Source organism: Paralichthys olivaceus, chromosome 21 (assembly GCF_024713975.1).
Source record: "Paralichthys olivaceus isolate ysfri-2021 chromosome 21, ASM2471397v2, whole genome shotgun sequence".
NCBI classification, from domain to species: domain Eukaryota; kingdom Metazoa; phylum Chordata; class Actinopteri; order Pleuronectiformes; family Paralichthyidae; genus Paralichthys; species Paralichthys olivaceus.
This window is the reverse complement of record NC_091113.1, coordinates 18526344-18539802: the sequence shown is the minus strand read 5'-3', so window position 1 is coordinate 18539802 and position 13459 is coordinate 18526344. Positions and strand designations below refer to the sequence as shown.

Here is a 13459-nt window from a genome sequence, read left to right as displayed (position 1 = left end):
TAATGCTTTATGTATTTAGGATGTTTTATTGATATATAATTCAAATGTCAAAGTTAATATTAGACTTACTTTCATTGCTCTTTTAAAGGGTGTAGCCTGCTTGCACTGATAATGTTATTGCATTATTAATAAATTGAATTGAGACCTAGTGAATCTGGAATGAATCGATTTGGTAAATCAGTGGCCCTACTTGGGGGTAAGTTCTACGGCCAATTGTATATGGGAACTGTCAAGAAAAGAAAATGAATATGTGTTATATTGCACTCCAAATAGGCACGATAAAAAAGTTCAGCGCACCGGTGCAACCAATGTAAGGAGTTAATCTGGAGCCCTGGTGTGATATATGTGTTATTGATAAACAATCATTTAATATGGCCTTCACAACCCAATTGTTAGTATAGAAGTTTTTGCGGCAGTACTTTTAAACTTCCCTACCTACACTGGCCTTGCTTTTCAGAGCTTCACTATGTTGCATAAGGAAGTGGTTACAGACCTTTTCCAGCCCAAGATCACTTTTTACTTCCAAATGTAAGCTGAGATCTATCACCCTGATATCTTCAAAAAAAAAAAACACTTTGGTGGCTCAATGTACAACCATAAATATATACAAATAAAGGCTGTTAAGCAACTTTATCAATTTAATGCACAATATTCACATTAATATCAATTCATATTTACGGCATCTGTTCAATGCACAATATTTAGCTTCTCATTTCAACAGTATGTTCTGCAGAAGAGCTGCTACTGCAGCACAATGTTTTTACACAGGCTTTGCCTTGAATATGGCCATAAATATGGCTATTTCCTTGTATACAAGTAGTCCTGTGCACTTAAATAAATACCAGTGCTATTCAGTATGAAGCTGTGCGTCTTCCGCTCCTGCAAATATTTCACAATAAAACCCCTTCTGAAACAAAAGAATGGATTCGGTTAACAGAAATGCTGGAGAGCTTTTATTTTGAAAAGCATACAGAATGTGTTGCAACCATTTATGTTTGTGACATAAATTCAAAAGATAAACATTGAAACTCAGATGATAGATAATTTTCTCTGTTTATTCTGCTGTCAACCACAATGTTTATCTTTCTACGTCACAAACAAATGTATTTTTCACACTTCACAAAACTCATTTCAATGTAAAAACACTCACGTTTTCTCTTTCTGAATCAATTCATTTTAATAAATTGGGCTTTGATTATAATCAACGGGAAGATGCACATCTTTATACCGTAGTGTCCTGACATTTAGTTTAGTACACAACCCGACTTGTATTGAAGGAAATACAGGAGATAAACTGATTGTTATCAACTCACAACTTCACTAGATGTACTACCAGGGGCGGCTGGTCATTGGGGGGTGATAGGGTGCCGCCCTCCCAAAGAAAAAAATATGATAGTGATACATTTAATTAATTATCATTATAATCGTCATTATTATTTTTAAAATGTATTAAATTACACAAATTATCAAGACAGTTTGTCCTGCCCGCTACCTCTAAATATCATCGTCCAATCAGCTGCAGCATTGAGCCCTGTTCAATAGAGTACAGGGCGATTTCAATATGGCTGAAAAAATCACACCACATTGCTCTCATTGACTTTCATTGTAAAACGTTTTTTTCAAACTGCAGGCACTGCAATGCAATCTCTATGACTTCCAGGAGGGCATGCATTAACGTGCTTTCCTCATATATAAGCTGTTGCACCTGCACCTTGGTCCAATCACGCCCAGCCTATCATCTTGCCTTTTCTTTTTACGCCTTCGTATTTTTTGTGAACGATGAACTGAAAGAATCACGTTCTTTTTTAAAATCATCATCGTATTAGGCCATCATGTGAAATACTAGGAGCGAGAAAAAATGTGTGTGTCTGTCACTCGCTAAGGGCGACACACACAGTGAGATCAGAGGTCGAAGCCGGTCAGAGACTTAATTGAAGAAAAGTGGAAATAGTGAAAACACAAGAGTTTCTCTCTGGTCACAGCTGCTTCATGATCAGAGCAGAAGCTGCAGTTGGTTTGTATTGAGCTGGAGTTTCTGTTTCCTCCTCTACACTGACTGGCTCTCACCTTAACACCTTAACAAACCTCCATGTTTCAGGGGTGTAATGCGTAGCAAATTTCTAATTTCCATAAAGGCAGCATATTATGGTTGGTCAGTGATCAAATCTGAATAAATACTTTTGGCCTTAGCTAATTTTCCACTTTCAGCAGTCAGTTGGAAGGATTGTGTGTAATAATTTCTCATACATTAATCAGAAAAAACACAATTAAATTGCCAATACATTTTCCTCAAAACTATAAGCTGATTTAAGAAGATGAAGGAATATATTAACAGTAAATCAGCAAGTAAAACTGATGATCGATTGGCAAATTTGATGGTTCGGTGCCATTTGCCCTTATTCTATTCATGTTGGTCTTGGACCATACATTTGTAGAGTTAACACCAACCTCAACACCTTTGTTACACTTTTGAAAGTGTTGCTCTCATTGATTTTTCTCACATTAGGTGGTTCTAACTACTATACAACTTGAAGGGCACACGCCGCATACCTCCACCAACAGTCTCCTTATGAAACTGTATTTAAATTAATTTAAGAGTGGATCCACACCTATTTGCACACAATCATAAATATGAGTTTCCTAAGCATGAATTAATCTTTTCATCAATGTCGATGAATTATTCTTTGACAAATCAACAAAATAAGAAAGTGAAAATTAATTCCTACATCTGCCCCCTGATCCAGAGCCACACCAACATTTAATGGGTTTCTCCCTGACCCATAGTTTTGTGGTAATCTGTCCAATCGGTTTTGTTAACAGCAAAAAAAACGAATAAATGCAGATGTAAACATCACCTCTTTGGCAAAGGTAACAAACCAAACAAAAAGACCAAAGACCCAAAGACAAATGTTTGATGCATTGTGAGGCTGCCATGTTTGTACACATCCTGCATCACATGAAACACTGGTCCAGACATTAGTTTGTGTCTGTGTTTGTGTGCGTGTGACAGAGAAAGGTAAAGTAATTGTTGCAATAGTGGTAAAGAGAGAAAAAAATCAAGAACTAACCAGTCCAGTGACAAGGGGAACCTCAAAATGCCAGAGGTGATCGTTGAGCAATCCGCTGTACACCACGTTGCCAAACAGAGCAATGGTTCCTGGTTTGCACGCACCACTTCCTGGCTTGATTTCTGCGAAATGAACACATATGATTTTCACTATTTACAAACATTACAATACATGACACAGAGTTTACTGTACATAGGTTTCAAAAGAGTGACAGTATGTTCATAACATACATCAGTTCTGAAAAAGTGTACACAAACATTTCAAGTCCTGCCCACATTAGTCTTCTGAATCTTTCAGATTTTTTTGTGATGTGCTTCCTCTTCCTCCTTTCCAACTGAGGTCCCTTCTTCACATCATCACACCCAGCCTCCCCCTTCGAATAGGGAGTATAGGGGTGTAATGCAAAGTTCTGGGCTATCTTCTATCTATTATCATATACTACTTCATTTTACGTGTGTAATTGTTTTTACTTCTGTAAAATGGAATTTATAATTCAATGATCACCACATAACCAATTTAAGAGATACTTCACACTTAAGCGATAATAATATTAATCATCCCATTCCAAAATATTTGCAAAATTCATTTGGCCAGTCTGCTGCATATTAGTACTCCATTAATTGGAGAAATATGAATAAACTGATTTGATACAGTTGCCAAAATGGAATGTAGTAAAAAAAAAAAAAAAAAACTAAATCAACCCTTGGACAAACACATTTTGTAAAATGTTGAATAAATATTGGATTGGAAACAGAAGACATTCCTATAAAATAAATAAAAAAGAGAAATTGGTCTTGATGGTTCAGGATTTCCCAACATTTTTTGGGGGGTTAGAGTAAGTTTTCTTGGTTCCTCTGGGCCTGTAAACAGTCCCTCTGAAAAATAACAGATGCATACATTTATAGTCTGTGATTGTCATAAGTGCCACCTGAGTTTGAATGACAATGAGCCCTCTGTAAGTTCTTATTCTAAATTTCTCCTATATTAGTTCATATGATGAGGTTGTACAAACATTCCCCGTCAAATGCTCTTAACTTCAAAAGTTTGTAAATGACATGCATAAAAATAAAGAATGCCATCTGTGTGTATTTGAGTGCATGTGCACGAGGATAGCAAATTAGTAATTAATGCCCCAATAATACAATATAAGGCTGTAATGTGTCACTGCCTCTCTGTGCCATCCAGTGATTCTCCCCTTTTCCCTTGTTTGTCCTTCTCTCTGCAGGTGTGTGCCATTCCCGTGATGACTCACCACTGCACCGGCAGCTCATCTTCCAATCAGCAGAAGGATATCTACCCTGGTCGTGCTCCCAGTCATTGCCAGGTTGTCCACGATTCCACAGTGGCAGTATCTAGTTCTCATTTACACCATCAGCAAACTCGGAGCAAACTCGGAGCCACAAGACTGGACTACAACCCAACTTTTGGAGAATGTCTGACAAGAGTAAGACAAGCGCCCAGAGCAAAAACTTTGACCACAGACCTGCCATGCTTCTTAGCAGCTATAGCTAACTCCACTCTGACCATCTCTGACCTGAAAGCTGAACTGAAGAAAAATAGATGATTTCAGGTGAAATACAAGCTTCACTCTTTTTAAATATGGTTCAAATCAGAGTTGAGGATTTTGGCCATTGTATGACTGCAATGGAAACCACTCTCTCTGACCATAGCGACAGGCTAGCCAGCCTTGAACCTCAGTGGAGACAATAACACCTCAATTAATTTGTCATTGCTGCTCCCTTCATCTCTATCACACATTTTCTAATTTACATATACTTTAAACATTGACACACTTTTCCATTATGTTATGAACTGTTTCTTCAAATCAATTGTTATTGTTGATATTCACAGTTACACGTGGCATCTATTGCACTGCTGTCCGTCCTGGGAGAGGGATCCCTCACATGTGGTTCTCTCTGAAGTTCAACGATTTTATCACCCCTGTTGAAAGGATTTTTTGGTCGTTTTTCCTTACTCTTGAGGGTTGAGGGTTAAGGACAGAGAATATCACACCTTGTTAAGCCCTATAAGACAAACTGTGATTTGTGAATATGGGCTACAAATAAAATTTGATTGATTGATTGATCCAGTGCCTAAAGAGAGAGCCTGCAGACGAGGTCTCAACCATTAACAGCTGGGTCTGCTAGCAGAAATCCATAGGTAGACAATCAATGGTGCTTCTGGAATAGACCACCTAGCTCCGACATAAAGTTACCAGCCAACGGAACCACAGTCTGAGTTCCAGCCAAGGATGTTCATAGCACTGCGGTACTTATTCAAGTAGGCTCAGTCCAATCATTTGATTCTGCTATTAATGACTGGGTTGATGTCAGTGCCAGAATTATAATCTATAAATGTACTTTTATAGTTTCACTCATTCACACATTCAATAGTTGCCATCAATATTATAACCACACAATCCCACTTTACAATATTGTGTGCCACCATCACATAAATTACCACATTTTCATGAATACATATGAATATGATATATATATTGTTCAACTTTGCATATTTCCTGTGTTATTATCCTTGTAAATGTGTCCTTACTAGTAGATTCGTCAATAATCATCATATTTTATACCTGGTTGTTGTGTTTATGTTTCTTTAAAGTACCTGAGACTGATTAATTTATTAACTTACATAAATTTGCGCTGAATGGAACTGGTGCCCCTTTTTCACCATAGCACTCATCATAGCACTACACTGTAATGAATTGTGCCATCTAAATAAGGAGAATGGATGAGTGAGGCTCTCCTCTACACTCACTCTACAGTCTCATTGCACCAGTTCATCCTTTGTGCCACGATCTGCACTTGGCTGGTTTCTCCTGGCTCTGCTTAGAATGGGCTTGACATTCCATCACTCCAATAAATTAGGCACGACACACACACACACGCACACACAAACCAGGTGTTTTTGAGAGACAGAGAAAGAGAGATATGACTGTTCTGTCAGCTAACCCACTTGGTTTTGGCAATATAAACAACTTCAAATTAATTGAAATTGAGAGATAATGTTATGGTTAGCTAGCACATAGCTAACTTGACCAGTGGACAATACGAAAAAAATAAAAATGCTGTGATGTGACAGGACCATTCCTTTTAAGTGGGCACACAAACTCAACCATATTCAATTGCTTAACAACAATTACTAACACAAACTATCAACTACTACCCTATGCCAAATATTGCCATTTCTTAAAGGGCACCAATATCAAATAACATGAAAATATAATATTGTTAGTTTATGTGACAAGATACCTGTCTCCCTTAAAGTCAACATTCACAGACATCCACTAACTTTTGAGTGCCTGCGCAAAAATGCATGTGCTCCATGCAGTGCAGCAGCAGCGGCAACCATGGGGGTAGGGGGAGGAGAGTGAGAGAGAGGGTATGCAGTTTGTACAGCAATCTCCCGACCAACTTTGTTTTGTTGGTATCAGTCAATATTTGTGATCCGCTTGAATTGGTGGGGAAGTGCACAAAAAATAAATAAATTATTCAACAAAAATAAATTCATCCCATAAAAAGGGCACTCTTTCTAGTGGAGGTAAAAGGGCAGATGTTTAAGCCCCCCCCTGAGGTCTATATGTGCACGTGTTTGCGTTTCAGAGTTGGATGTGCCCGGTACACCCCTACTGTACCAATTTATCATATCCCTCTGCTGTGTTCAGCACCACTTTCTCTCAAAGCATTAGTCTACCTCCCAGTGTTTATCACTCTCCATCCTCCCACAAAAATGTGATCCACTGGCAGAGTGTGTAAGAATGAGAGAGAGAAAGGCAGAGAAAGACCATTAGAAAGGAGAAAGGATTGCAAACGCATGAAGACAGAGACTTCTTGTTTGATGGTAGCATACAGAGAGAAAAAGACAAGCAACAGCATGTGCAAATAGTCATGGTAGGGAAAAGGTTTAATTAATAATATCATTGAGGGTCTGATGTACTCAAGTGTGCCAGTGGGACAGAGCTTTGTGACAACATGAACAAGAACCCAGAAAATGAAGTGGAATTCAAACATTATTGAAGTTATGTATAGTATACACATGTGCTTTTCTTACTCTTGTGTTGTCATCATGTCAGTAAAGAAGGCGTGAAACAGTTATTGAGGTGGAGCTAATTGAAAATAACAAGCTGTGTAGGTGAGAATAAGAGTAAAAATCATTCTGAAGATTTACAGTAGCTGAATTGATTCAATCACGCCTGTGCACATAATTATACTAAACAAACATTAAAACTGATATTGTGCATAGCAGTAGATGATGTGATATAGTTTTGAATGTAATTAGACAGGAAATATTATTGATAAGTAGCCTATTGATCCCCAATAATATTATGACAAGCACAAGTTTATTTTGTTTTACATCCTTCATAGCGTTAACATGATATCTTAAGAAGGACTAAACCTATCCGGGAGGTTAAGTGACTTTGTATGTGAGCTTGACACACGTAATGAATGCATTATTTTATAAGAGATATGACATCATTATATTAATAACTTTTTTATCATTTCTCATTCATCCCTTATTATTAATTTAGCTTCATTAACCTCAGGAAGAAGTGAGTGAATCGTTTAAGATGTTCTGCAATTATGTATGAATTTCTCTCAAATATGATCTGATCTCCAACTATGTTGAACAAAAACAGTCTATTTTAAATAATAACTCAAAAATCACTGTAGGTTCGGGCTATTTGACTTAAAAGTTTGGTGCTCATAAAAAGCCTCAGCTGATGTGAACGATGGGTAACAATAATATACTGTATGTCCAGGAATAAGGAGGAAGGGTGTGGGGGTAACCTGTCCCTATCTTCAGGACTGCCCTTGTTACAGTAACAGAGCTTGTCTCATTATCACTTGAATCATACAGTTTAACCATGCTAATGGAGTGCTCATTTAGTTATAAGCAGCCTGGCAAAGCACACAAAAGCATTCAAGAGCAGAGACGATACAATTTCAAAATAGTGAATTACAGAGATATGGCGTCTGGAGTTTTCATTTTCATCTGAGTGTTAACAAGTGCCTCCTTTGCAAAGGAAAGAGTTTCACAAAAGTTGCTCACATCGTCCAGCGCATTCATTTCTAACCGCTGCATACGCATCTTTCAGACCCTGTTTTGTGCGTACGCCACTTCTCATGCAAACTTTGGGATCTAGAAAAACAAACTTGAAGAGAGAAGTGCGCACTTGTATGCAAACTTTAACACATGCGTACGAACATTCTGGAGACCGGAATGTGGCTAGGCAGGTGTGAGGAGGTAAATTGAAGCCAGATTGATCCTCTTCATCATTAACATTAGAAGCAACAGTGTTTGTTGTGTGTGTTTGACATAATTGTTTCAAAGGAACCTTTAATTGAAACAACATCAAGCAAATTCTGATAACAAAGACTAAAAAAGCAGTTAAAAAATCATGTGATTAATAGTTTTTGATAACATTTTCAAACACTGCACCTGTATCACCAAGAGCGACTTAAGTTTTAATTTAATGTGGGCATGCGCACATTGGCCACCAAACAATCTGTCTTTCTTCACCTCCCCCTCACTAACAAGCTCCTCCATGTCGGTGTCAGAAAATTGCTTGATGCCATAGAAACTGATTTGTTCCTAGGACAATTTGAAGCAATCTGAAGGAGCCAATAAAGACTTCACAGTCCATCAAGACAGCCATTGGATTGGTCAGCAACAATACTTATGACTGCTGATGAAAATCAAAAAGGCCAATAAAAGTACATGGATGAGCTGCTATGGTTTCTTATTACCAGCCATTCATTTTGGAGCTACACACAGCTAGGACCACATCTTAGTTAATTACAGAAGAGATTTACACAGCACTGCAGTGTTGAAGGCCCTAAAATATGCTGCCCTGCAGCATTAGAGGGTTGAATCAATGGTCACTATGCACCTACTGACATCTTCTGACTTTATGAGATGTTTCAGGGATGTTTAGGAAGAACTGCCAAAATATACTGCAGAAAACATAAATGTCTGCCCTTACATTGCATGATGCAATCTAACACAATGATGATTGCATCATGTAATAGATAGGCAGGGGTTGCTGACGTGTTCTGTTACACTGTCAATGCTTGAGTTTGTTTTTTTCATTAAGGAGACATGTTGAAGTGTTTGATAAAATGACCCTGGTCCCCACATTGTTTGTTTTGAGATATTAATGTTCTGAGATTTTGTTAAGACATAATTAGGCATAATTTATCACTGCATGGCTAAAGTAATGGATAGCATCCTTATGGATTAGCTCCAAATCATAAAAGTGCCTTGACAAGCCATTACACTTACTAACCTTGATTCCTGTATAAACACTGTGAACAGCAGTCCAATAAAACAACTCTGAATTGGCATATACAACAGCAGGCCTGACCATATGTATATTTAACATAGTTCTGCACTTCTACAAAGTAAAACTGATAACTTGAAAACGTTTTGTGTATTCTTGTTTTCATACATATTTGTAGTATGTGTGATCTTATGCATGCATGATCATGCATAATGAACAAAGAAGCACTACAACTTACTTAAATTCATGATATCAGTTCCTCTTCCTTGAAAAAAACTTGATTTGTTTATTTAGTTTTTTTAGGAAACACAAGATCACTCATTTATAATGCTTCTTTTATCCAATGAAAGATTGGTATTAAATGAAAACCTTGACATTTGGTTGAAAGCTACAAAGAAAAGATTCACTCTCTCCATGAATGGTTCTCTCTTCGTGTTTTTAAAATTTGGATGTTGGTAAACATGCTGGTTAAACAATGAGGGGTTCAGAGGCTTTTTAATCTATTAAGACAAATAACTATAAAGACCTTTCGCTAAACTGGGAAATGTGGTTCAGGCTAACTCTTGGTGAATAGTTGAAGAGGCCTTGCACATGATATCCAGAAAAGCAGTACAGGGTGATCACGCTGCTGTCCCACACCATGTCTTCTAATAAAGAAACCTGTCCCATTGGCTTGAGGGCCCATATTAAAACACAATAACAGCTGCCTTATCTCTACAGATAAGACTACACAAGGGTGTGTGTGTGTGTGTGTATACCTGACTTTGGTATCATTCCACATCCTTGATTCACTTTGTTACAGCTTAGCTTGAGGCCCTCAGTTCACCTGACTGATTTTGCTACTGTAGCACTTTAAGCCATGCGAGCTCTGTTCTAACTCTATTGTTTATAAATAACTATTTTATCTCTTGTTTCATGGCCCCTCTTTTTCCTTCTCTTTTTTATCACATTTTTTTTACCCCTTGTTTCTCCTTTCGTTTCTAGTAACACCTCTACCTTTCAACTTAGACAAATCTTTTTTTCTGTTCTCTACACCTTGTCTCTTCCTCACCGTTCATAAATGTTTTGTTAACTCTTACTCCCCTTTTTCTTCCCCACTTTCTGCTGTATTTCATGCTTTCATCTCCTTCCTCAACTTGTCCACCATCCCGCACTTCCTCTCTAGCTTCATCCATCCACCACCCCCTCTCCCCTGGCTCTCCACCAGGGACAGCTGGTTAGGTGTGTCTGCCTGCTCCTTTCAGTTAAACGGGCCGGGCTACTTGGTCAGCTTTGATCCACTGCCAATAGCCTCAAGCTCCGGCAGATCCACAGGCATGCCAGACCAGGGTCCTTGAGTGCTCAACCTACCCCCACCATGGCACAAGGATTGCTCACGGCAATTATACATGGTGGACTCTGTGTGTGTGTGTCTTTGGATCACTCTGCTGGATCACTCTGATGATCCAGCAAATTAGCAAACTGGAAATCCCTAGAGGCTCATGTCTGTGATGAAGATGCCAGATTTTGAATTGAGATGTGAAGATTTGCACAAGTTAAGATACAAATGTTCACGCATACATTCTTGACATACACAGATAAAAGCTGTCCTTTGTAGGATGAGGCTTTTGAGCTATCATTCACACTCTACCCTGTGCCATTGCAATAGAAGCAACCTGACATTAACTCAAAACACAAACAGTAAAAAGGGAATGTTTTATTGTGCGCAGTTTGGTTCAAAGCACGTTCTCAAATGAGTTTGAAATTTGCGACTCTCCACCTCCTGGAATCAAGTCACATTACTCACCTCTGTCAACAGTAGAGTAATCTGTTTATTCCTATATACTATACCCTAAGACTAAGCACTACAAAGCCAGCTAACTGTACAACAATTATGTTAGAATAAATATGTTTAATTATACATGCTAAATTAAGCCCCAGCTTTTCAACAGTGAATGAAATGAATTATTTAGAATATACAAATAATGGTTTAAATCAGATCTAAACAACAGGAAGCAAATATGACTTCATTATTCCACAGTGGTCTGGGGGTGCAACATATGCCTCTGTCCACATTTGTTAAACATATTTGTTTAGTCACTGTTTGCCACAGTGAAAACAGCAACAACTGGGCATGTAAAGAGCGGGCGGTTAAAGAAAGATTTGGGACCAGACTCGCAGTTGTAACATGAAGGCAAATGTGTTCCAAAAAAATATTCACACGTCAGCATGTCAGTGGTCCTTCTCCCTGTTCTTAGCCTCAACAAATATAAAGTAGCCTATAGTCACCTGATTAAAAAAAATAATTATAAGAGACAATCACTTCCTTTTCACACTAAAGTGCATCATTTATGTCAAATCTAATGTCCGTTTTGATTATCAGTGTTCTTTTATTGAATTATCATTAAGTGAGATGGTCACTATTTCTTGAGATGAATGAAGAGATGAGTCTTTATGAGAAAAGTTAAATTCACACAGAAGAAACAGAGGGGTCTCAATTGAGGTAATTTTAATGACAGCACTGGATCGAAAGCGAGGAGAGTGAAAGATCAACACACAAGTATTTATTCCATGCCATGGAATATGTAAGAAAAGATCCAACTAAAGACAAACATACACACACGGACAATTCCACACTGTTGAGCAGAGCGATAATCTGTGTAACATACGTGTAGTCAGTCTAATACTCACTCCAGGGAAATCATTAAAACCATAAAACCCGATGTATTTACATTACTGGTACATACATCTGGGGTAGCAGGTACCAGGGTACAGAAGTACCAGGGGACCCAGAATATTTTTTTCGCATATAAAAATGCTCATCCCATCGGACTTAAAAGGAAGGGAAATCAACCAAGGACGCATGGATGTAGGAATGCACAGAAGTGATAGAAGAGAGAGCTGGAGAAAGAGAAAGTGATAGACAAGAGGAGTGTCATGTATTATAAATGAGCTTGATTTTAGAGTTGAAAAGAAGAGAGCAGATTGTAATTCTTATTTCAGTGTAAACATAGAGAATTGCAGCAAATAAAAAGAATAAAAACCAAGTGTGTGTGTGTGTGAGTAATTGGGAGACTGCAAGTGAGAAAACACCAGGGGTGGATACTGGCCCTCAAGACATGTCTTCTCTCAAACCAAACCCAGAAAATTACCATTATGTTGATTACTGATTAAGGGAATTAGATTTCTGAATGAGTCAGTACTCTGCAGTGAACAGCACAGGTAGCTGCAGTAATTCTGGGTTTGTAGCAACAACTATGCTACATTAGATTAGGGAGAGTGGTTCTGTTCTATACCAGACAGTTTGGAAATGCTGACTGTGTATACTGACATGAGCCAGACTTTTGCAGAGCAGAGAGACATGGACACCTTATGAGAGACACCTGTAGCCATGGTTACTATTAGGGCTGAATAATTCATTTTTTGATGATTTGAAATAAGGCAATGAGCAAATAGCAAAGGTTGTGTTGCAGAATATAGATTATGCCACGCATATGATCCAGGGTTTGTACTTCCCTGTTAATGGTTTTACAAATGCCATTCTCCTTTTGTTACAGCCATGCTCACCATCAAAAGTGGCCCAAGACAACTGCACATTCAGTACATCCTCCAACAACACATGCGTGAAACCAGAGTAAAACCTTTAATTTATGGTTTGCAGAAACTGCCTCCATTGAGCCAGAGGCAATGTTGGATGAGTATTTCAGATTTGTCAAGCTACAGTGTTGACGCTCTGGCCCCATCTAACAAACAAACTAGTATTTCTTAGGTGTTTGTGACCATGATGTAACAAACCCCATACTGTACTACTTTACTGACGTCAAACTATTAGTATTCAATTCCCTCCAACCCGTGCTTTAGTCAAATTGACTGCACAGAACTGTACACTGAATGAAGTAAAAAAAGTTGAGATAGACCTTAAGAATGAGTATTATGCTACAATAACTGATTTATGGTCAAACAGTAAAACAGCGACAAACAAAAGTCTCACCATAGACCTCAGGAATGATGACTTATATTTGTAAAGCTGCTGCCTGTAAATGACATACTTTGCTGTTGAACACAGGGGACAGAATATCGCTCATGGACTAAGAGAGTATTTGTCCAGCTGGTGTCTGAA

At 38.2% G+C, this 13459-nt stretch overlaps 1 protein-coding gene across 7 annotated transcripts in view; it reads right to left on the bottom strand.

The window, feature by feature from the left end:
- rbfox3a (RNA binding fox-1 homolog 3a) overlaps positions 1-13459 on the bottom strand; it is a 530829-nt gene that overhangs the window by 174717 nt on the left and 342653 nt on the right. For 6 of the 7 annotated variants that reach the window (XM_069517547.1, XM_069517543.1, XM_069517539.1 and 3 more), the window contains one exon: positions 3069-3190. In XM_069517547.1, coding sequence (XP_069373648.1) covers positions 3069-3190 — 122 coding nt within the window. Of the gene's footprint in view, positions 1-3068; positions 4723-13459 lie in introns of those variants that run through there. The other variant, XM_069517544.1, reaches the window with a different exon arrangement.